General features: G+C 41.7%; 1 protein-coding gene and 1 long non-coding RNA gene across 3 annotated transcripts in view; both read left to right on the top strand.

The window, feature by feature from the left end:
• The first annotated feature begins 807 nt into the window (after positions 1–807).
• Positions 808–3,286, top strand: LOC118208474. The gene is made up of 2 exons (XR_004761573.1): positions 808–972; positions 2,327–3,286. It is a non-coding gene; the product is annotated as an uncharacterized LOC118208474 (long non-coding RNA).
• Positions 3,287–4,276: 990 nt separating this feature from the next.
• spen (spen family transcriptional repressor) overlaps positions 4,277–26,049 on the top strand; it is a 48,558-nt gene continuing 26,785 nt past the window's right edge. For both annotated transcript variants that reach the window (XM_035381192.1, XM_035381193.1), the window contains exons 1-2: positions 4,277–4,697; positions 16,962–17,282. In XM_035381192.1, the coding sequence (XP_035237083.1) occupies positions 4,615–4,697; positions 16,962–17,282 (404 nt within the window). In that variant the 5' untranslated portion in view covers positions 4,277–4,614. The remainder of the gene's footprint in view (positions 4,698–16,961; positions 17,283–26,049) is intronic.

Genomic DNA, 26,049 nt, shown 5'->3' on the forward strand with positions numbered 1-26,049 from the left:
ATAATTATCTGAAACACATCTAAACCTGCAGATCTTCTGTGACGTTATTAAGTGTGGCTATGTGTGCTGCTGTACGGGTGTTGGGGCATGCAGGCTTTGTAGAACAGACAAATGCATTTTTTGAAACTATGCAAACGAAAGACATTCCAGTGTAGGCTAATCTTTGACTGGTGGCCAGGCAAGGTCTGACAAAGGCATAACACTGTACTGTTGCTATGGATTTTAATCTTTTTAATCTTTAATCTTTTGAGTGCAGACCAAATTACCAACAGCTGTATGAAGGAATCGTGTGAAACAGGCACACTGTCACTGGAGGATACCTTGTCAAAAGACTCGGGATGCCTTGCACAGATGCTCATCTTACAGTCGTATCACGTGAGAGTCTAAAGTTACTGGTTATCTTGATTACTTGCCAAACACACCTCATTATGGTGAAATTAAAATAATATTTTGATACACATTGAGAAAAAACAGCATAAATGGTAGCCCATTTGTCAAGTTCAAAGATGCACAATCCTGTATTTTGATGTTACCCAAGTTTTATAGGGTGTATAGACAATGAGACAACTTAGCCTATTGACACACTGTGTTCATAATGCATATTCTTCATTGATCCTTACAAGCCAATGTCCCAAGACATCATTATGTAATTATAATATACATGAAATATCCAGAACCTTTTCTCTTATATTAAAAGGAAAATCTTGGAGGAAAAATCCACACCACAGGGATCAAGGGGGAAAATCACTGAGCGCTTATGGGAGAGACTCCGGGAAAATTATACTTTCTGCCAAGAATACATTTGCTTGCACTTTGCTCAGGAGTCCAATCAGCTACTATAATATACATTCTGTCAATGTGTCAATAGATCAACATTTGTACATTGTGTGGGCCCATGTAAAGGCAGCCTACAAGTCTACGTCTACTGATAAGGTCCAGTACTGTGCCATAGACCTCAATATTACAAACATGGTAAGCATACCATTTTCATTTGACATAATGTTACTAGCAAGCATGACCATTTTAACATGTCAGTTTGTGACAGTGGATAGTTCTGGTTAATTTCCACTCCGTTTGGTTCCCCAACCAAATACACTGTAGCTTGCCAACCGTTTTGCTCAAGACGACCAAAAATTACTCAAAGTACTCGTTCGATTGCACGGAAAACGCCCTACTGGGTACCCAAAGGTACGCTTAAACAAATAGAATAATCTACTACTCCGTAGTAATCGGAAAATGTGGAGATGTAGACACGCAAAACGAGCTAATTTAGTTGGTGGATAACCAGACAAGTCGCAAAAAAATCTTGTCAGCCATTTAACACATCCGCGAACATACCAGCATTGCATAGGCAATTGTACGCGCAGAGAACTAGTAATAGTACTTGAACTAAATACAAAATGGCCGAAGTAAGCAAGTCATTGTGGTTTCAGCCCATACAAAATGGCGTTTTATGTTACAACACCCCAAAAAGAAAACAGGTTATCGAACTCGAAATATTATTCCAAATAGCACACAAACAAAATTTAATATGGTAAATTACCCTTACTAGCCATGAACCCATTGGCAATTTTACCACAAACAAGTTATAGTCTATACTTAGCCAGTGCGATTTTCAATGAACCCAGCTTTGTCTGACGAGCTAAATGACTAAATTAACTTAATGCGATTTTCATGGAACATAACTATTGCTTGCCGTGGTCGTAGCATAGTTACTATTTGGCAACAAAATGTTAGCTAGTTGCATATCCTGTGTATCTAAGTTACATATGGGGGACGTCACTTCATTTTGCTGTGTTGCAGGCGGTTTAAACCACAATGATGATGATAAACATGGTTAGGTAAATCCACTGGTTCACTTTGTTCACTCTTTAGTCCTTCCAGTGATAGCTCCAACACAAGTAACGAGGGGTAGAAGACGAAGTTGTTAATTCAATAAAATCCCGCATAGACCAAGCCCGTGTGTGTGGGATGGAGGGATTTAGCCAGCAAGCAAGGTAGCTAGCTAGCGACTCATCTGAGTCTGGTTGTAGTTCCATTTCATATTATGTAACAGCCAGGCAGTAAATCTCCACCATAAATTCCAAAAAGAAAAGATTTATAACTATCTTTATTACTCCCTTCAATGTTTCTTTAATGATTATGGCGATACCAGCAGTTTTGCAGAATGCAAGGTCTACATCTTATTCGTGAGTGGAAAGCGAATAAACTCCAAGTATTCCCCTGTTTGGATTTTGTCTGAAGAGCATTGTGGTGGTTGTGTATAATTTCCTCAGTGACAGAAAGCTGCTCTTTTCCATCCTTCCTGTCGTCGTCTGTTTTCCAGAAATTTCTGCCACTCGAACCCAGCCGTGGCTCCGTTCCCTGCTCGACCAACCCGCAAATTGGAGGGCGTGGAAACGCATGCGCATTCTGTCCACTGCGGCTCCCCTGCTTTGCCGCATTGTAGCGCGTGCGTGGTATGTGGTGCGCGCTGACTGACAGCAGCCAAGTGAACAGTTTATGTATACGTGCGTGTGTATGTGATGTTACGTGTACATGTTGATTTCGTCTTAGGTAACATACAAGCAGTTTTTGAACGCGTTTTTTATGTTTCAGCGTATGGTTTATAAAACCAACAGTCTGAGCCTCAGCCAGTTTCCAGAGCACGCATGATTTATATATTTACTGCTGAGCAAAGCACAGATAGCAGAAATAGAGAATCATCACTTGTACAGCAAGTAGAGCTCTCGTGCCTGTTTCTGTTATCCTGTATGTGACAACGAAATTGCAAGACATCTAGCATCGTTTAATCATGCTCAAATTGAAGTTTGATTTGTTCTTTCTCTGTTATGGTATTTCATTTTGTTTTGGTTGAACTGTCCTTGATGTGCACATATCATGCTGAAGTTGTGTGATCAATAATTAATCAAAGTTTGAAAAGCTAGCAACGGTTGCAGTTGAATGGTGTGCATGAAGTTTGGAGGTGTCTCTCTCTTTCAGGTTGAGCTTATCAGCCTCTAAAAAGCGAATGAAAAAAATTCCAATTAATCTGTGTGTGTGTGTGAGTGTGTGAGAGAGAGAGAGAGAGAGAGAGAGTGCATATATGTGGCTGGACTTTTTTGAACAATAGGTTTATTTTTTTAAAAACTATAAACATTTTAACAAATGCTTCTTTAGGTTCATCTGAATAATAATCATAAATGGTGTGTACAGATTACATTTTCACATTAACATTGGGTGACAGACACCTCTTTTGTTTAAATATGTATAAAATATGATTACAATTAAAATGTTTTCTGTTTAACCCTTTTCGTTGTAAAATTAATAAATCAATTAAAAATGGTTTAGATCCTTCAAAGAGGGGGTCTAAATGTGTTATTTCCAAGCCAACGTTGCAGTAGCTTCAAGGTTGTATACCACATTTACACTAGCCACTATGAGACTCTCTCTTTAACAGAGATATGCATGCCTCTATCCCACTTATAACAAAACTGTGCACAAAGAATTTACAAAGGTATATGACCTTTAATCTGCATATGAACCAGTGGTGAATAAGCCAAAAACGAAGGCAATATATAAATAAATAAATATTGCTTTTGAAGAATCAAAACAGGCTTTATCATTGCTGGTTGCTTCTAAACACAATTAAAACATTTTAAAATAATTTTCTTTCCAATTATGTTTTAACAACAGCAGCAAAAATCTTAAATTCACAGAGACTTAATAAAAAAAAAAAATCTTGTTCAAGAAATGCTCACAAAATAATATGCATGCTTGTAAAACAATTGCTAAATTTATGATGGGATTTGTGATGGGAATTTCTTGTCTTATTTGAACTTTGATTCATAGAAACCTTTTGCCCATTTGGTGACAAGTGTAGATAGTGAGATTGAAAGAATCCAAGGTTTGGCCCTCTATGTCAGTTGGCATTAGTCCATGTGTGACCTTTCATTCATAATACTCATTGCAACAACCGTTCTCTTTACCTGAGTTAAGCACCACCAGGAGCCACAGCTTTGCACTGCCCAAGGTATAGTCTTCTGATTATCACGACAACCGGGAGCAAAGTGGAAGAAAAATGCCTGTTTTTGTTAATATAATTTATAGTTATATTCATTTGGCGATTGAGTGGTTATCTCCCACCCCGAACGCTGTTCTTTAACTACATTCTCACGGTAACTGAGTATTGCCATAGCACAGTAAGGGTTTTGCTGTGCCCCTTCCCCCTCACCATACCTGTTTCCAAACACCTTTCCGGCGCATGCGCACGAGAAAAAAAAGAGATTTCTTTCATGGAGACGCCTGCGCTGTTGAAGTCCGAATAATCAAGATTGCAGCATCTTTTATGTAGCAGGAAAATAATTTCATAAAGGCATAGGTCGCGTGGTATCGGGGACGCGCGCAGTCACGGGAACTGGAACAGAGCGCGTCCCCGTCAACAGAGATCGCGCTCCTAGTCAGCAGAGAATCACACACAGCGCAAGAACTAATGGTGGGATCGGGTCGGAGCAAGCTGGCGTTGATCTGTACACAAAATCTCTCGGCGCTCATTTTGCAACGCGAACACTCAACGGGCAAGGATTAAGACGTAATAAAACATATGTGTATGAACGGGGGACAAGAACGCACAGTATGGTCCGGGAAACCAGACACCTATGGGTGGGGAATTTACCCGAAAATGTACGAGAGGAGAAAATTATCGAACATTTCAAACGGTGAGTCAACGTTTCAAAAATCACATTGTAAAACGGGCTAGCTAGCTAGCGTGCTAACCTCCAGCGGATGCCTCTTTCTCTCGGCGCCTAGAAGGATGGAAATCTAGCAAACTGGCCAGCTACTCGCTTCGCTGGGAGGAATGAGCTGTGGGTGCACGGAGACAGCGAAATTGTTCTTTACCTACGTGGATGTAAAAAGCACATTTGTGCATGGGAATTACTTCATTTAGCAAAGGATTTGGCAAGGCACGTTCTGGGACTGAAATGTTAGAATGTGGCTAGCTACCTGGCTGTCTTGGTAGCTAGTTCGCAAAAATATTATTAGCTGTACAAACTGGCTAGCGCCGGGCTCTATCGAAAGATATGTTGGGTAACGTTAGCTAACTACCTAGCAATCTGTACACTCGTAGCTAGCTAAGTTTGTTTGCTGACTAGTCGGCAATGCAGCATTTGAAACATTGTCTGTTTCTCGCTCAGTTAACCTGGTCAGTTAAATGTGCAAGCTGTATCTGAGGTACTACCAGTTGATTCACTGTATTCGTTGCACTAATGTTAGCTAGTTATCTCGTAAAGTAACTAGTCTAACAAATATACGAGTCTAGCGCTAACTTTGTTTTTGCATACATGTGCGATACACCACATTTCAGTAATTTCAGTTGAAATGTTAGCAGGCTGTTTAGTTACTGTCCAACTAGCTGTGTGATTATGAATGATCGCGAATCATTTTGCTGTTGAAATTTACTAGCTAGCTTGTTAGTGAGCTTTCACAACTTGGGTAAGAAGCAAGCTAGCAGATAACTACCCTAAAACTGCTGGTGCATAGGCAAGAGTTTTTGAGCCATTGGCTGACAGTAGTTAGCTAGCTGAAATGAATAGTTTTATTAGACAAAATTATGAATTAAATGTTGTTAAAATAAACGTGCATCCTATTTGCTGCTGGCCAGTTTAGTTAGCTACGTGTTTTGCCGGTTAGCCAGCCATTATTTCTGCCGTGCCCAGGTAGACTGGGAATAGTGTCGATATACCGACTTCATGCTCATCAATGTCCAGGTACCTCATTTTACGTTTAATACATAGTATAGCCTATTAAATATGTTTGTTTTTAGGTACAAGACTGTACACAATTTCGTAATTGGTTGCGAATTTATTCTACACTATGGATAGACCAAAATCAGTGCGACATCAACGTCAGTTTCGACGCTGAACTTTGCAGACCGCCAAATAAATACTGCCAAGCTGAGAGCCTCGCGGTCAATTTGCAGGTGTGATTCTTGTATGGGGTTGTGCTGACGTAGGTTCCAGCTCGCGGTATGTTTTGTGTATTAATTGAATGGTGTGTGGTTGCTTATTCCCACCTGATTTGTTAAGTAAAACAAGTAAAATGAACTTGGCTAGTTATATATGTGCTACTTTTAGCCACATCAGTGCGAATAGAACATTATTTGTAAAGTTCTGTGTAACCACAAATAGGTTAGAGGCCCAGATCCGATCTAACATTATTTTGAGAAATGAACGACCCAAAAATCGATCCAAAAAATTCCCATGGATTAACACGTACATATCCAGCTGAGAGCGATGGAAAGGAGTCAAAGCAGGTCGTTCACAAGGAAGTGAGCAAGAATAGCTTCATTTTGAATAATGGAAAAACATCACTTTGATGCTTAATGCCTGACGTTTGCAATAATTAAGGTAGCCCATTCACAGAGTGGCAATGGTCCTTATTTATCGCATACTTGAAATGTTTTGTTGTAATTATGGTTTTTGTAAAAAATAAAGTAAAACACTGCTGTGGAGCTGTGACTTAGCCCAGGCGATACATTTGTTTTGATTGATTAAAAAAAATCTGAAATCCTGTGTGTAGACTAACCTGACTCTGAAATGGAGAGAATGACAACAATCGATCCCAAGTACTGTATGCACATCTCTTCCCTCCTTTTGATTGGGTTTGCTCCATCGTCAGATCGCTGACCGAAGTCTTGTTGAATGCTGTCTCTCCAGCTGCCTGGTTTCGTAGGGTGGGAAAATGTTGCCGAGCGACCTGACGAGATTAACTGTTTTGTTAGTCTTCTGAAACATTTTCCGTGATATGAGCTCCGTTTAACCTCTGTGTGTCACGTTGGTTTACAGTAGCCTAACCTATTTATTAGAGTATTTATTACAGCAGTAGTAACCTACTCATTGAATAATTATACTCTCCGTCAGCACAAATAAACTACATTGGTGAATCTGTACAATTGGTTTCTATAGAGCAGGGTTGTCCAATCTTATCCGAAAAGGGCCGATGTAGATGCAGGTTTTTGTTTTAGCCCAACACTAAGACACCTGATTCTACTCCTCATGGTCTCTTGATTAAAGACCCCGATTACTTCATCAGTTGATTCAGATATCTTGGTGCTGGGCTAAAAAAAAAAAAAAAGACTGCACCCACATCAGGCCTTTTCCCGATATGGTTGGACACTGCTATAGACTATATACTCAAGGGAAAAACGTATCGCTGGTGCACATTGCATACTAGGTAGCCTAATTCATTTGACATGGGCATTGTCCTGACGATCACAGAATGGTCTGTGTATTTATGAAAAAGTATTCTCAGTGTGCGAGTACCAGGATAATCAATATGGACCCACTTAATAGCAAACAGTATTTATGTAATTATTGGTAAAATGCGATTATATTTGCATATTTATTGAATTACCATGGTCACTTAGCGAAAGTAAAATCACTCTTTTTAATGCTGGACTCTGCAATGGGAGCATCATTTTCGGTTGCACTTCGAAAGTGATGAATTGGTGTAATTACACATATTTAGTAGTATGGTTAGGCGCTGTAAAGCTATAGCCTATGACTTGGCCGTTTGATTGTAAACAATTTCATATTTGGTTTGCTCGTCCCGACGACGATAAAACGCGTTCGATTATTTAAATCGTCACTGCTGAGTGGCGATTTAAGCAATAGAATAGCCTAATTGTATTTTGTAAAAATATTATAAACATCAGGGGATATTTTTGATATCCTTTTATGCAAAATTCTAAATTGGTTAATTACGTATCGAGTATGGTACAGTTGGTTGCTTCGTTTCAGTCTGAAGAGCACTTGAATGTTTTTTTTTTTTTTTGCACGAAGCATTGGTCGTGGATAGCATATTCTATCCCTCAAGCGAGAGAAAGTCAAAATGCGAAAGCGTGCCAGAAGAATGCGGGAGCGGAAGGTATTGAAGATGGGGGAAGGGACAGTGAGTAAGCAGTGTGAATGGGTTTGTAAAATGGCGTCGAGGATTGTGAAGTCAGTGTGGGAACTGTTCTGCTGTTAAACAAACCACACACACATGCAGCTAGATACACAGTATCGATTAGACTACGCGCGCAGGTCTGTTTTGTAGACGTACCTTTTTTTGAATGCTTGGGTAAAATACGAAGTTGCTACGAGTTTTGCCACTTATTATGCTGTTTCCGTGTGCGCTGATAAAGGGTTAGAAATAATGCGAAATTAAGACAATTCATTTGTCCCGTTTCTGGTATTCCAGTATTTGCAAACACGACAAATATCTATGCAACAATTGATTGCAACACATACACTAAGAGAAAAACACGCACTCATAAACGTTATCACTTTTCAAATAATATATTGAAACCCAAAACAGGACGCATCATAACTTAAGCTACCTGGATATGGGATGAACGGTGTTGCATTTGGATGCACTATTTTATCAGGAACTGGCAAGACATGCTCGATAAATGCCTTTTAGGGAGACGGCCGTTTAGAAAAGGTAGAAGGCGAGGCGGCAATTGTGGGCAGTGCCATATAGAATATGATGGAATATGGTCTTTAATATCGGATATGCATATTTGTATGCCCTACTGGGAAGCCTGATTTCCAGTGTAACATTAAAATGATCTGTCGTCCAGCTTTGCGTCCTCTCACAGTGCAACGAAGCTGCGGTTTCATCCTTAGGATTAATAATTTCCTACAAGCAAAACAATGTCGAAACACAAGAACGTGGTAAAGTCACGTGCTGTATTGTTCATTGGAAATCGCACATTCCGTTACATTTCCATCGTTTCCCGATGTGTTGCTGTTTTTTTTTCTTTTTTTTTTTTCTTCAAGTGCTTTGGTGTTGGGTTTTCCATTGGAGTTGCTTGGTTACTGTTGCTTAGTGAAGGGAAGATCACATAAAAATGCAGCGGTACTGAATTAACCCTTTCCACAAGTGTTCTGCTGTTACCTTTCTCAAGCTTCCAGGCCCGTGTTATCCCTCAGTTTTTCGCAACCTTTATTCCATCAGCCTGAAGATGGTGTGCCGTTTGTTACCAGAACGAGTGGATGTCTTCTGCACCAAAAGGATGCTCATGCAAGATTGTTCATTCATTAATTTGGCAATTGCTCCTGCCCAGAGCGTCTTGGGCCACCCTAACAAGATGCATTATATTATGCACTTACAGGAGCAGCAATAACCAGCGTGAGACGGCAGCGACACTTAAGTCATGCGACCGCACTTGATTTGTCAGTCATTGAGCATATGGCGTATGACTGGATGCGCATAATGCACAGTGGTCAGAGGATGAAGTGCAGTTGAGTAGGCTATTGCCCATAAAAAGCTTTAAAAATCCCTTTTTTTTTCCTGTGTGATTTGAAACAATTTTGGATTATTCTAATTGATGAATTGTTCTATGCTGGTCATATATGAGCATGTAATGGTTTCAGAAATCATGCCAGTTATGCCTTTTCCATTGCAAAATGTATAACAACAAGCTTTTTTTTTTTGCATACCAACAGCCTATATTCTCCCTCTTATCCTCCGTATCGGATACTTTGAATTTTGCCTCTCGGCAAATTCTCTCTCTCCTTTTGCCCCACAATAAAGGACACTATTAACAACCTTGTGTCTAATAAATAAAAAAAAATAAAAAAAGAAGAAGCTCATTGGGTCTGGTGTGAGTTGCGGATTCAGTCTTTTTATTTTTTTTCTGCTTCTTCTCACAAGTCTCACAAGGACCGCTCTGTTCGACTGTCCAAGAGCGTCATGTGTGAGAGAGAAAAACGCAGCCATCTCTCTCTCGCCTGTCTTTGCACAACAAACAGGACACAAAGTCAAACTGATTCACTGTTTACCCAGTAAGGAGTATGTGTCGAAATGCACATACTGTGGACCAATCCATATTATAGTTGATTTATTTCCCCCCCCCCCCTCGTTTTGCACATTTCCTTGTGATGGTTGGCCTTGAATAGTTCTACATCTCTGGCTCTTTTTCAGTCATCTGTATGTGGAGAAAGTAGGATTTCTTCCAGTCTGGCGTGAGCCCTCTAAGACTGAGAACTAGCATTTCTGTCTAAGCTTTAGTGAAAACAGAAAGTCACGGATCTGGTTTCTTTTTAGCCGTTTTTGTTTTGTTTGGAATTGGCCTGAGTTAGCCTGCTGAAGAACGTGCCTCTTTTGCTTGAGCTTCTTCAGCACATGCATTGCTGTGTGTGTTGCAGTGCAGGGGGAAACTAACTGCCCTGCAATATCCAGTAAACTCTTCAGCAAATGCACATTTGGCTGTGAGCCAGTGGACCTGGCAAACAGGCTGGTTTGTATATTATGCATAGAGCAAATTATAAACAGAATGATTTCTATTGTTTGGTGTATTGTTATATTGTTTGGTGTGTACGGTATATTTTTGGTGTGGTGTTACGGACTTCCAGATCATTTCGAACAGATGTTGCGGTTTTGGATACAGTTCCTGATCTTTAGCGACTTGGTAAAATGCATAAAATTTTAACATTTAAATTTCCCCTTTATTGCGTTTACCGTAAGTGAGCCTGATAAGAATATAATTAGAATCAGAATGCCAGAATAAACCTTAGGAATGGGAAGTGCATGGCATGTGGGACTTCAGTGATTGTTTTTGTGTTGGACATTGGTAAGAGCTGGCCAGGTTTGCCGATGCCTAGTGAGCTGTACATGCATGGCTCATGAAAACTGAGTAGGTGCATATGCGTGCATAAGACCAGGGGCAGGTTTTTCCCAGGAAAAGGGTTGGTCTCGATTTTACAGGGTTATTATCCACTGTAAAATCGACTGCTTTCAGGTTCAGTATCAGAAAGGATTAATCTTGCCTGCTTTGTCCCGCTGCAATTAGGGCAATTTCTATGCAAATATGGTATAGAGTTGTCACTGTTGTGGATTTTTGGGGGAAAAAAAAAAAAGTAGTCTTTTTGCCTCCGATGTTTCGGTGAGCCTCATAGTTAAATCCTGGTGTGCGTGTGGTGAATTGCCGCTGAGCAGCGAGACCGTGTGATGGAGGGAGAGGAAGAAAGGGAGTGAAAAGGGAGTGAGAGAGAGAGAGAGAGATGGTTTTGGAGACGAGCCAGAGGACTGACGCGAGGAGAATGCAAGTTCGGTGTCTGCAGCGTTTAAATTACCGAGGGCGGAGTTTGAGAAACATCCCCTGCAAGCCACTTGTCGACGGAGCAGATCCGTCTGAAAATTAGCCTTTTCATCTGCAGTTTGACTAATGTTGGGGGTTGTTTTATTTCGGTGTGTATGATCAAGTGAACCCCATTTGGAAATGAAATTGGAATAGATGGCTGACGCACCAATTTTCTGTCTCTGATTAATGGGCAAGATTAAGATTAAAACTGTTTCTTTATCCTGGATTTTTTAAATGTTGGATAGCCTCTCAGCTCATTCGGGAAAAAAGAGAACTTTGTTGTTTTTGACCTGGGGCCAGTAACACAAAGCAGGGTTAATGAGTTAGCTGGATAACTGCGCTGAGTAAAACCCAGAAGGGCTCTGTTTACTTGAGTCCATGTTCCAGATTTGAAGGGGTTTCCGGGTTTTTTCTACTTGCAGTTATCCAGCTAACTCTGTCATCCTGCTTCACGATACAGGCCCCTGGATGAATTTGTGTAGAATATAATGCTAAAAAGCCCCCAAGACCCGACAGTCCTGGGCTGTCTTGGTACGAGGGCGTTAGTGTCAGAATTCGTAATGCCGTGGTTTCTAGTGCATGAGGCGTTAAACCTCATGCAGTATGCTGTGAAACTTTTAAAAGTGATACATTACATTACATTACAGCCATTTGGCAGACGCTCTTATCCAGAGCGACGTACAACAAAGTGTATGACCATAACCAGGAACAAGTATGACGAAAACCCTAGAGAGAAGTACCGGTCCAAGTGCAGGGAACAACCGCATAGTTCAACTTGGACCCTGAAGGTTAAACTGATTAACACTAACACAAACGAGAACAGCGGCAACGCAGTTTATGCAAAAATACAAGCAGTATTGACAGGTGCATTAACTAAGTCACCTACGAAACAGCTACCTAGTTACAACCCTAAGCTTACAGTCATTTACAGGGAGGTAGGGTGGGATGGGGAGAGGTGCAGCCTGAAGAGGTGAGTCTTCAGTCGTCGCTTGAAGTGGGTCAGTGTCTCAGCTGTTCTGACCTCCACGGGGAGGTCATTCCACCATCGTGGAGCCAGAACAGACAGGAGACGTGTTCGGGAAGCACAGGTGCGAAGAGGGGGAGGTGCCAGGCGTCCTGAGGTAGTGGAACAGAGGGGTCTGGCTGGCATGTAGGGTTTGAATATCTTGTGGAGGTATGCTGGGGCAGATCCCTTGACTGCCTGGTATGCTAGGACCAATGTTTTAAATTTGATGCGAGCTGTAGCAGGCAGCCAGTGGATGGTAGTGAGCAGGGGAGTGACGTGGGAGTGTCTGGGGAGATTGAAGACCAGCATGTTGACCAATAACCACCACATTTAAAACAATTTGAACGGCATTGGTACAGTGTTTATTTTCATGCACAGTGTCGGGGGGGGGGGGGGGGGTTTCCCCATGCCAATATTTCCAACCTGGCTTTTAAAAATTTGGCCACCTAAACCCTACCCCTCATTAATTGGCCAAATAAATCCCTTTATCTCGGCCTATGCTGATGTGTGGTGAGCACGCTGGTGCAAATGGTTGCCATGCATCACCCAGGGGCAGCTCATTGGTGATGCATGAGCCGATTATCCCCCCCACCCCCTTCCTCACTGCAGAGAGCTTTAAGATTTACAAAAGGCAGCAGCACACGCTGGCCAAAAAGCCATGGAAGCCTTTATTATTATTATTAAATGACATGGAACCATGAAAAAGCCTTCAGCAAAATGTTGGTCACAAATTTATTAATCGGCATGAATCAAACGTACCTCCTTAAGCCCGTGTAACACCAGGGCGCGTATATCTTGCTTTTATTCAAAGATGTTTGCGAAAAGTAGAGACACAAGTTAAAACTAGTTTTTCTGCAAAAAAGATATCCAGCATCTTGCTATAATTTTGAGATGTTTCAGATGATAAATCTTGCTTGGATAAATCGTGCTCAAGGCAATGCTGTCTGTCTACTGGTACCCTGCAAAAGTGTGTGACATCATCAAAATCCTGCACTAGCTCAGTCCATTGCTGACAGGGCCTAGAGCCAGCCCAGAAAATGTCCTCACTTTGAGATTGTCATGCACAAACATAAATGCGGTTTTGCAATATGAAAGGACCAGCCTAAGATGTTGCTGCTGAAGGATATCAGACATTTGCAGTCGGTTACTGTACATCACGGACTGCGTGAAACTAGCTTGCAGAGTTAAGATGACTTGTGTGGAATGTTGAGACTTTGTGACCAAGCTTTTAAAAGTTTCATGAAGTTAATGTAGTTTTCTCAGTTCACCTCCCCCCCCCCTAAATCCTGATCCCAAGAACGTATGTGTGTGTGTGTGCTGAGTTGTATGCTGCTATTCACCCATTTAAATGAGGTGTTCTGCGTGCCTGTTTTGATTGGCTTGCGTCCTGTATTGTTTGATCGTTGCCAAAGCAACTGCATATTTCTTCCAAAAGGTAGTGTCCAATACCTCTCATAGATCTTTGGTGCTCTGCCTCTCCTTCAGCCATTACTGAGTGCAGTAGTTATACATTCTTTGCGGTTTCTTGCTAATGATCATCATAGGATCGCTACGGGAGAGATGGTCATGCCACAGCCCACAGGTTGCTGGCATGCAGTGAGCTAATATAGAAGAAAAAGGTACAAATTCAAGCTGTGCTCTCCAGGCGAAATACCCGTATATGGTTTGTGCTCTTGTGAACTCCTCCTCCTTAATCTAATCTAATCTAATCTAATCAACGGAGAACCCAAAAGTTATGATCATAATTTTTTACGCCGTTATTCTCATATGAACAACAAAAAAAAAAACAACCCCTAAGTTAATTTGAGCTACTAGTAGTCCCCAGTGCATTTTTATAATTTCCCTCGGTTAAGTGGTGAAAATAGAAGAAAGGATTCCGGAGTTTTCCCCGACTCAAGATGGGGCTGCGGTGGTGACGTTGTGTGTGACGTCCGTCTGGATTTCCCACCGCTGTCAACTCGACACGTCGCCTTCCTCTGTTTAGCTACTTTTAGAATATGAAGTTCTGGCCTTCAAGAGACCACCGCAGTGCGTTCAGATTTAGGCTATGAAATGGAACAGAATGAAATGTGTCGAGAAAAATAAAAGAAATTGGAACAATTTGAATATTTGTCGAAGGGTTACATATTGTAAGTGCTAAAACTGGGGGGGAAATATTGCCTATACTGAAGGGTTTAGGCTACGTGTTGTAAGGGGAGCATTCTACAGGAATAGGGGTGTTTGGAATTGTAATGTCTTGAAATGTGTTTCATTTTTTTTTCACTCAAAAAATAGGATACAATGTTAATTAACCTTGAAACTTCATGAATCCACACAAATGCCAGCTTACTGAATTTTAATTATTTTTATACATTCACTTAACAAATAGGCTACTTTCATCATCCTTTTTGTCACCAGTGTTTCGTACTCTTCACAACATTGAAGACTTTTCAGAATTTCATTTCTTAGTTCAATCTGATGCAGATAGGCAAGAACAGCGTAGGGTAATACAGTAGCATAATGGACTATCACATTATTTGGACATTTCTCATTCAATCCATTGTATTGTGATGGCATATTTGCATAAACCATGAGCGACATCCTTTTTGTATGTCTGAAAACGTGTTTTGTGAATTCTTCCAGATATGAAATTTACTGAGAAAGATGATGTACGCATTTTCAACCATCTTTAAATTTCCTTGCTGGAATGTTCTTTCCTCTTTTACAATTTTCATGATGTGATCACAAAACCTAAACTTCCTTTGTATATGAAGAACATTCATTGCCCTCCCTCAACAACCAAAGGAAATTATAAAAAGAAAAATAAAAAAAAAAATCATGGTTACAGAATGACATGAACCTAAGCAATTTTTTCAAACAAACACAATCTGAAAACATGTGTTTTATGATTTCTCCCAGATATGCAATTTACAAAGAAAGTTGATGTGTGCGATGATGTATGCATTTTCAACCATCATTAAATGTCCTTGGTGGAATGTTTCTCTACTGGCTCATTTTCATATTTTTGGGCCAAAATCCATCGGCCTTACTCCATTTTTATAGGCCTACGTGGACATCCTTGTAAATGGCGTAACTGACTTCATATTCCGAAAGTGTACACTTCCTATATACTAGCTTCCATTTCACACCAGATTCGATACAAAGTCCATTACTTGCAGGATCTGGGTCATCAGGACCTATTCGTGTGGCGTTGCCCTACTGGTGTCATATTGCAGGTGAAATCTTGGCGTTGTGACAGCGCTACATTCCTTTATGTTCCCAGCTAATCTCTTTTTACTGCCCTTAGCCGAAGCTGCCTGCCTGGGAAGTGATGACTAAATTATTCTCTGTGGAGCGTTCAGCAGCGTACGCAGAAAAACGTAAAGCGCCAGAAGATCGTTCCCCGATTGGGACGCAACGCATCCTCTGTGTTTTTTCGTCTCGGTTGTGTGAAGGAGTTGCGGTTTTGGTAGTCCGACCTCATGCGTTTTTGCCATTTAACTGTTAACTGTTGGTTATTTTAAAGGGAAGATGCATCAGGGTAGGAGGAGATCTGGTTGTATAAAAAGGATGTAAAAACATAATGCGAAGACGCTCTCTATGCATCTTTATGGTATTAGAGACCTCCCGTAGGCCTACGTACATGAAAAGGATTATTGATTAAAGAGAATAAAAAGGTTATTAGAAGAAATCATAAGTTCTAGTCTTTATTCTTGCATCACCGACTCACCCACCGAACCTAAGAAGGGGTTTTCCTCCACACGTGGTTCTTAAACGATGCTGGGACTCGTTGCAAGGATATTTCCATCTTTATTATTGATCATGCGGAGACTTTTTTAAAGACAAAGAAACATACTTTAAATCCTGGCACAAAGTGTCTCTGAAGTTGGATGTAAAGGATCCCAAGTTATACAATGTGACTTGGAACAATCCCCCCCCCAGTAGGGTGGGGTGACATAAAACAAAGAACACAGAGTTCGTATTGAGTGTACCTACAACGGTGTTTGGGGATATGTTCTTTCTAAATAAAACCTGAGGATGTTTTCCTGCCAGTACTCTTCTACTCTTCTCTGGCTGTTTTTGCGGCAACAGGCTCATCACTTTGTGTAATTAGTCCTGGAAGAGGAATTCTGTGGAGAAAGCCAGCCCGGTCATGTTTAACACGCATGGCTGAATTGCAGACTGTGTCCTGTAAGTGTGTTAAGATCTGTGCTACTTGAGTTGATGGCGTACACCGGCAGTCTCAACCAGTGTTTCATTGGGAGTCAACAGGAATGCAGAATGCTAGTCGAGAGGGGAAAGATACTCATTTCCCACTTGAGAGGAAGGCACGGCAATTATAGAAGTAATCAGACCAACTTTTCATTAGGACTTCAGTGTACTGCGGTGTTACTTGGGATAAAGATTTTTTTTTTAGAAGTCGCTTGTGTAAAGGGAGTAAATTGATTTTTGATGATGTAATACTTCAGCGCAGTAGTAGCCTGACAGCCGAAATTAGCGCTTTGATAAGCATAGCTAAGCAGCAGTAATAGGCTGTTTAGTCTAGCAGCGCTAAAAATCTGTATTTATCTGTCCGTATTTTATTCAGTGGGCAAACGCAGGAGGCTGTGCACGTTGCTCTCTGTGCCAGTCACCTTTTCGGTTTCCTGTCTGCGAATGGCTTGATCGATTTGAGTGCGATGGCTGCATTGGATCATGGTTGCCATGCAACACTCAAAAATGGTTTTGGCCGTTTTGTCGAGGACGCAACTTGCTTTGCCGTGGCCGGCGATGACGTCAGTGGTTTTTAATTTCGTCGTCCTTTGTCCCCACCCCTCCCCCCCCCATGGGCCCCGTGTAACCTTTCCCTCGCCTGTTCCCCCTTTGCAGGTATGGACGGGTGGAGAGCGTCAAAGTCCTCCCGAAGCGCGGTTCGGAAGGCGGAGTGGCGGCCTTCGTGGATTTCGTGGACATCAAGAGCGCCCAGAAGGCGCACAACTCCATCAACAAGATGGGGGACCGGGACCTGCGCACCGACTACAACGAGCCGGGCACCATCCCCAGCGCCGCGCGCGGCCTGGACGACAGCCTGCCGCTAGGCACGCGCACGCGGGACGTTTCGGGGTTCACCAGGGGGGCGGGGGGCCCCGTCTACGTGCCTCCCGCTTCGCTCCACAGCCGGGAGGGGCGCTACGAACGCAGACTGGACGGGTAAGTGGTCCCCCGAAATTCCAGGGGTGCTTTTCTGTTTTAAAAAAAAAAAAAAATTCTTTTTTTTTTGCTCCCAAGTTTTATAATTTATTCTTTTTATTTTATTTTAGGGGGGTGGGGGAGGGGAGGCGGGGGGGGGTTTAAGATGTAACAAGTAGCCTCTTAGGGATACCAATTCCCCCCACAACTCTGTCTTACTCAGAGATGCAGAAATGATTTCAGAAACGGGAAATATGTATTTTTTGAAACGTATATATTTGTTTATATGTAGGTGTGTGTAGCATATGTGCCTGATTGGGATCTTTTCCTGCCGAGCGTTATGTGAGGTTTATTCTGCTCGCGAGTCGGATGTCGCCTTTATGGAGAACCCAGGGCCAGTTTTCCAGGGATTTATGGATGCAGGAGAAATTCTGTTCCAGCGGCCTTACCTGGGAGTACTGCTCTGGAGTACAGTACCGCACTTGGTGGATTAATGTCTTTATTTTAAAAAATCTCTTATTACAAAACGCAGAGAGGAACACACACAAAAAAAACAAAAGATTTTATATTCTGTTAATTTTATGACTCGTTAATTAGAAATGGGATTAACCAAAAGAGAAAAAAAAAGAAATGTGTCTTTCCCACCTTTCTTACTGGTGGTGGTGTTGCTTAGGAATCGCGTTTCCATGGCTGTCTGGACTCTGGCGGATAATATTCCCGGGATATATACTGCCCTGTTGGATGTATCTTGGCCAAAGAAAAGGATATTCAGTCATTTGTGAGAGTGGTGGTGTGGGTTTTTTTTTTTTTTTTTTCGGTTTTCTTTGGGATTATATGTCTGGTTATCAGGGTTTCTACTGGTTTGTTCTGGGGAGACGTCTGCTATCGATCAAGAAAAAGAGAACAAAAATACAGACAGAAAACCAGAGTGAGCAAATTACGACTCTTGCTTTTAGTTCCACCATTTAAAAAAAAAAAATTCATTTATTTCTTCATTTTGTTTTAATTTTTCATTTTTAATTTTTTTGGAAGAACTAATGAACGTGGAAGTATTGGGTATGGGAAGTTGTCTGCTAAGGATGGACCGTTCTGGATGCTACAAAACGAGGCGGGTGCAAGCGAGTAGGATTTTTGGTCTACGGCTGAAGATGAAAGAAAGATGCATTCATTTTCCCATGGATGTAAACTGAGAGTTGTCTTCTGCTGATGGATTACTCTACTCCACCCCCCCTGCCCCCACCACCCCTGGATCTAGCAGCACATTGGGCCTTGGAAGCATACAGGGGAAAAGCAGAGAAACCATCCACAGCATCCTAATTTGAAAAGGACTCTCCGTGCCCCATGTGTTGTCTCAGCTGCCTGTTCGGTAGCCAGCCTTCCTGAAATGTGGATGTTTTGGCGTCTGTACCTGGTCATTTTGGACTGACCAAAGACGTGCTATCCTTGTGGGATTTGTAAAATTTGGAGGGAGCTGAAACGTCGCCCCCCGTCGAAGGATGAAGTTGGATTATTTCAAGAGAAGAAAATCGGAACTGCAAACATCGGCAACTTGAGTGGATTCTGGGGGAAAAAAAATAAACGTTTTTACCAAAAGAATTTCCCATTGGAGGGGGGAGTACCTCTGAGTTTGGATCGCTCCTGAAGATCTGGACTGCGTGGGCTGTGTGAATGGATGCATCTGCATGTTTTTTTTTTTTTTTTTTGTGAAGATTGAGACTCGCTGGGATTTCTGTTGACGTGAACCTTTTTATTCTGTGGGGGGCTGTCTGTACCACATCCAGCATAGCAGGACTCTTGTGTTTGCGCCGTTGAAACTGCAATGTGTCTTTTTCGCAGCAGAAAAATGACCTTTTACCCTTGGGCTGTTTTTTCCCCCTTTTTTCTCAGAATCATAAAATACACGCGTTTGAATATATTGCTTTTTTTTTATTTGGACATTTAGTGGGACCCTTTTCCCATTCTGTTTCCCCGTATACCACAAACGATTTTGTGACAGTTGAATCTGTTTGGATTAGCCTCTGCCCGCCCCTCCAAAGTCCTTCAGCATCCTGCCTTGCAGTTGAGGATTACTACTACACTGACAACCTCCTACAAGCTTTTGAACTTTTTCCTCCATTTTACTTTTTTTTTTTTTTTTAACTTTTTGTTTTTCTTTATTTTTTTTTTTGCTCACAAAGTCTGTCTCCCCATATTGTATTTGGGATTGTAGGTCTGGTTACCGCTGTCTGAAAAGGTTGGTATGTTCTGCCCTGTGTGTCTTGGCTCTATTGTCTAACCCCCCCCGCCCCCCCTCCCAGTTTGAACCATTGTCAATCTTTCCACATTTCCCACTAATGGCTGTAGCCAATAGAAGAAAAACCCAAAACTAAGCTGTTTTATTAGCCTCTAGGCTTTTACAGACTGTGTCCTTTTGCATTTATTTCTCTCCTACGTTTTCTTTCTCTTTCTTGCTTCCCTGGCTTCTAGTTTCACCACCCAAAGTCAGTAGTATTTTTCTCCCTCTACTCTGCTGAGAGAAAAAAATATAAAAGGCATTTTCTTATTACGTGAAATTTTAGAGAGATAAGTGGGCGGGGCTGGAACGCTTTTAGGGAAATGCAGTAGCGAGCATAACAACAGTGCTATGAGGTCACAGATGAAATTAGCCATAGGGCGCACTTTGATGCAGTCTGTCTCTCCCCTGTGTTTGTTCCATGTAGGGTCAATTATGACTGTGTAATTTAAATTTTAAATTAAATCATAGTGCTGTTACACAGCTTGGTTTTTGCCATGTAATTCTTGCCATAGCTGATGAACCATTTGTTTTCCATTTTAAAACTTCGGTTGAAAGGTTATTGATGTACAGGCATCGAATGATAACTTAATGTAAGTTTTGGGACAAATTGTGATTCTAGTGATTCATTACAATTATTTATACTATCGTGTAGCAAGATGGAATTCCTGTTCCATGCATTTCTCCAAATTCTTCGGGCACAGTCTGGCACAACGGAACCACTTAAAACCCGAATATTTGTTCTCACTTCATCTTCTAGAGAGGAAGTTCTGCTAGGTTGGTTCTTCTTTTTCACATTACAGGCATTTAGCATATGCCCTCGTCCAGAGTGCCTTACACAGCAAATGCATTTTTAGAAATGCTATCCGTTCATACAGCTTGGATATAGGCTACACTGAAGCAATTCAGTGGTTGCGCTAGCCCACGGAATAATGCGTCTTTGGAACGCAGAACATTTCAAAATCTTGCGTTCTGATAAAAAATGACTTTTTGTCATTAATACGCCAACTGTCAATAATAGCACAGTGAGTGTCCTTCATAATTTTACTGTGACGCTTGTGAAAGAAACGGGATGAAATGTTAATGTAATGTAATAAGCTACAAATTATATTTTGTCGTTCTGATCAAAACAACTTTTTGCTGATGATAGAAAACCCCAGGTGTAATTTCCGTTTTATTTATTTTATTTCATGTTGCCCATGCTACAGCGGCGTAGGCAGAAATACATTTTTGGGCCGACCTGTGAAAAAGTGTGTAGGCCGACTAGGTAGGGTATTTCGGAATACATTTTCCACACGCATCCTACGGACACTGCTGTGTTCCTGGCGACAATGCAGTCAACGTCCTAACTAATACAGCTCTACCGCTTTATGGTGGTACAAAAAAAAACAATTACGGAAGTACGCTTTTCTTTTTAAAATTTATTTTACAGTAAGACCAAGTATGCAACAAGTGGGGGGAGGGGGGGGGAGCACTGGCTCCACATAAAGCCAAACCAACAATGCAGCACCCCTTTTTATGAAGCAATGCGTCTGCTCATGACAGGCACAATATATTAACCCTTAATGAGAGAAAATAACTGAATTAAAATTGGACGGCTGAGATGTAGCCTACACTACACAGTCGAGGGAAAATCATTAAACAAATCGTATGCATTAACTTAAAAATAAAAAAAGCTAGCGAGTGCGACGTCTCATTTTCGACTTTTCATTCAGATTAAGTGCTTTCTCTTTGAATCTCACGATGCTACCATCCGCTTTGTAGGCTAAATATTATCAATAAAAAAAAATGGATTACCAACCCATGCGCTCAAAGAAGATTTTAACAAACTCGGCTATATAACAAATAAATTACACTTGTGAGCTGAGATATTTCGACCACTTGGTCTTTGTCAGCAGATTCATCAGGCTAGCGAGATTGAGGTTGTAAGTGAAAGGCTTGCTCTCCTCTTCTTGGTGACACTGCTAGGTTTATTTATGCTTTTTCCTAGTTATCATGGCTAGACGATTAGCTCTTGCTACCGCTAGCGAATCCCATTTCATTCAGCTACATCTGCAGCTTGCTAGCTAGCTTCTTAGCTGCCAACTAAGTTATTGGATATTTTTAGTTCTCCTAAAAACATTTGTTTGTGAAATTAAGGCGTGTTGCATTTGAATCTTGTTTTGAGCCATTTATCCAAAAATCATGATCCATTGATTATTAATTTTTTTATTATTCCATTGCGAATCACAATGACTAAAATAACCAGGGATTGACTGAGATTAAAGGTAGCAAGTAATAGTTTATGATTTTAATAATAGGCTATTCAAATAATCCTGTCCTCCCCACCGTTTCCATCCAACTCATGCATGCACACATACACATGTGCACGCACACACACTTCTTTGGTTCCACAGAAAACATAAATATTCCCCTCTACACACTATGTATAGGGTATACATACTTTGTTCACATAATAGCGCATGTGGCTGATATAAATAAGCTTGTACCATAAAGTGGAATTCTAAATTGTACTGAGGATGTTGTTTAGAGAGAACTACCGCAGAAAAAGACTGACCACTCCACTTCATTTAAAAAAAAAAATCCAGTTCGGTTCTCCAGTCAAATAAAAAATTCTGCTTTTTCACAGAAATATGGTAAATGGACTGCATTTATATAGCGCTTTTATCCAAAGCGCTTTACAATTGATGCCTCTCATTCGCCAGAGCAGTTAGGGGTTAGGGGTTAGGTGTCTTGCTCAAGGACACTTCGACACGCCCAGGGCGGGGTTTGAACCGGCAACCCTCCGACTGCCAGACAATCGGTCTTACCTCCTGAGCTATGTCGCCCCCTGTATATTAAATATTAACTTCTTGTTAAAGTTGTTTTTTTTCTTTCCGTTTTTGATAAATATTCCTCAAGCTCGCTCGATCTTAGAACAGTTTACTGGATTACTGTCGGGTTCCCAAGCAAGCTGGACTGAAAGAGGTGGTTAAAGAGAGTCCTAAATCCCAAAACCATCATATCTTAGTCCTCCTTGGCAGTGTCCTCCTGTAGAAGCTCTAACACGGCAACTGTCTTGTAAGGAAGTGCCCGTTGGACGCACCAGTCAGGCTTGTTTCTTTGGTTAATGCACGCGTGTTTGATTGCTTTGTGCAGAAAAGACAATGGGAAATTTTTCGAGGAACTGCTAGTCGCTCTACGTAATGTTGGCTAGCTGCCACACTCTTAAATACATTTCATAGCAAGCTTGTTGGGTCACTTCTTAGCTGGTGGGACTGTCTTGTATGCAGTTTTGGTTGTGTAGATATAGCTGAGATGGGTCTAATTTGGTCTGTAGTTTTGAACCTAGCTCATCATTGACCAGCAGCCTGAAGAAATGACATATTTTGTCTGGAATTACAATTATGTTTTAGTGCTACAGCAATTTTAGTGATTTTGAAGAATTATCATGGCAATAACATTGAGTTGTTAAATTTGGTGGACATTTGGTGGATTTTGGTGGAGTTCACCATTAAAGTCACCTGAAATCTCTTTCTCGCTGATTTTTTTGTTTAGTTTTGTTTGTTTCTTCTAGCCTTGTGGGTGTGCACAGTATTAATGAACAGCCACTTACAACACTTTTCCTGCATTACGTATAGAAACTGCTTTGTCATTCCCTTGCAGCTAGCAATTTTCACAGTGGGAAATTTATTTACTTAGCTAATGATTTGGGAGCCCAAACCTCACATTGATTCAGATCAAGTTGGCAGACACAAGGACTACATTATTTGGGATTTCACAGCTGTGTAGCAGGATGTTATTTTTGCTGGATGCATGTAGGAATGTAGTCGGATGTTTTGTGTGATATTTCCTTTAATAAAAATAAAAAAAACTGTTGAATAATAGTGTGTTGCTGTGCTTTTTTCCCCCCTCCTCTTAATATTGGCCAGTACAGTTATAGCATTTGAATAAGTGGGCTGTTGTTTTGCCGATGTTGATATAAACATGGTTCATCTGTATTGGCTGCGTAGGAAATTTTCTCATTGGACTTTTGTTAATGAATTTCTGAAGATGCTCAAGAGTAAGGACTCTCATGTGCTCCCCTACCTTTGTGTGATGAGTGCTAAAGACTTGGGTGAGGACAGGCTTCGACACCAAAACAAGGTTTCATTGTTGTGTATTTATTATGCAGATGTGTTATGCTGCTCAAGGACAAATGCGGTTAATATGGTGTTTTAATTTGTTCTCACCGCTCCTCCCCCCCCACCCCCCCCACCCAAGGACCGCCTCCCTAATTTCTGAATTGACGCACACGTCGGTTTCTCTGAACCTTCTAAGCTCCCTGTGGAACAGGTTCAATAAAGTAGAAAGTAGGAGTGGAGAGAGAAAAAAAAAAAAGAAAAGAAAAAAATAGTCGGAATATTTGATGGATGTACTCAGAACGGCAAGAACACAACACGTTCTTCGGGCCGTGGCGAAGGCGCAGCCGTTCGTGTGTTCGTTCACAGCGCTGGTTTCTGGGTGGCTTCGCGTCGGATTTGAATACGGATGGGGTGATGGCGAGGTTGGCACTGGGCTCGGCCACCGCCTAGTTTACTCTTCGGCCGCGGACACAGTAGCTGCTTGTTTGCATTCCTGTTTACACTCAGTTCTTTTCATCTTCCTCTTTCCAAAGGAACAGTATTGTCTTCCCTTTTTTTTTCTGCCACCCGCCAATTCCCTTTTTGGTGGCGGGTGGCCTTCCGTTCAGATCCACGCTGCTAGTCATAGCGTCGGCCATTTTCTGCCTTCGCTAAAATGCGCGAATGCGCGTTAAAAACGCGTCACTTTGCGAATCCGGTGAAATAAATGGCCGTAAATGGTGAACTGGTTGCATAAACTTTTCAGTGCAGGTAGCGCATGGGACAATGCTGAGGCTATTATTGACTTGGCCATTTTGTTTTCGTTCATTCTGAGTCAGAACATATTTTGACTATTCAAGCTTTTGATGCCATTTTGTTTGTCTTGTAAACCCCCCCCCTCCCCCCCCCATGATTGGTTTAGTTGTTATGACCGAGCGTCCGCATTTTCAGAATCCAGGAATTCACTTGGTTCAGCTGCTGGTCTGTCGATCAATCGACACACGGTGTAACGTGCTGTGAGTAAGTGAGTAAGTTCCCACGTTGCGTTAACAGAAAGCGGAACCGTTAATCTTTTGAGAGATGAGTTGGCTGAGTTAAAGGCCTCAAATGAATGTGTAGTCTTACTTACAAGTCGCTGTAGCGTGAATATCAGTTTCTGGGGGGGAGGGGTGGTCCTTCGTTAGACATTGAGTGTCTAATTGTGAACGATACTTCCTATTGAAATTTAGGTTGGAATGAAAACCAGGAAACACAAGGGTCCTCCCTGACTCCCTGACCAGGGATGGGAGTCCCTTCTACAGCTCAAACGGGGTGTGGGGGGCTGGGCCTGTCAAAGCTTAAATATACCGCCCCCCCCCCCACACATTGTAACAGCACTATGCAGATGAATTGCACCATATTCATTTGGCTCTCAATTTCCACCCAGCACTGCCTGTCTGCAAAATGGCAACTGTGCCATTCTCGTGGTGCTGATAACCCTTTTTGAAGAGTGCGTTTCTTGGAATGTTTTTTTTTTTCTCTCCAGAATTCTCTAAGTCAGTGTTCTAGAACTCCGTCCACGGGTTGCATAAAAGCTCTGATCCCCTGGCACGGGCGCCGGACGGGGGAACGGACGCCACACAGCGTCCGCTCCTCTCCTGGCGTAAATCGGGCGTTGGCGGCTTAGCCGCTAACACAACTAGCGTGGGCTAATTGTAGGTGTGCACCGACCACAGGAGTTTCTCCAGCGATGAGGCTGGGCTTGGGGTGAGCTCACTTTCCCTCTGAAACGTCTCTTAACGTTTGATGTGGATGGCCTTCCGTCGAAGTCTGCGTCGGTTATATAGAAAACGAGTATGCTTAACTACTGAATCACGACTCGCATCTCAGAATGTAATTGGCTTGCACATGCCTAACGCATAAGAAATGCATTACATCAACGGTAAATATGGATATTAACTTTCAAGAAAAATGCTAGTCGAGCCAAAATAGTTGATCTTTCATGTGCAGATACACTTGTCAGCTAAGCTAGTATAAAGAACAATATCCATTTTAAGCTTTATATTATATAAATAAATTTAGAATATAAAATAATGCATTGTTTTCCTTCTGTGGCAGTAGGGATTCTCAGTTATGAGAATCGTACTAAATAAAACGAACCCGTGTTCATTTAAATACACAATTGTGAATACGGTTGGTTGTACAGTTGCAGTTGCGGATACAGTTGTCCCCAGATGTGGATTGCTGGCTCGTTTTTTGCATTTTTTAAAGATACATTTGGAGTTTTGTGTGGGAGCCCAGCCTTAATCCAGTCCAAGTTTCTTTCGTTACTGAAAGGAGAAAAAGCATTCCCTTTCCTTCTTTGGCACTCCCCCCCTCCTCTCCTGCATGTTCATATTGAATTGCATAATTATGCAACTATAACTTTATTAGTTCCCCCCCCGCCCCCCCGAAA

The sequence above is a fragment of the Anguilla anguilla genome, chromosome 11, assembly GCF_013347855.1.
Source record: "Anguilla anguilla isolate fAngAng1 chromosome 11, fAngAng1.pri, whole genome shotgun sequence".
NCBI classification, from domain to species: Eukaryota; Metazoa; Chordata; class Actinopteri; order Anguilliformes; family Anguillidae; genus Anguilla; species Anguilla anguilla.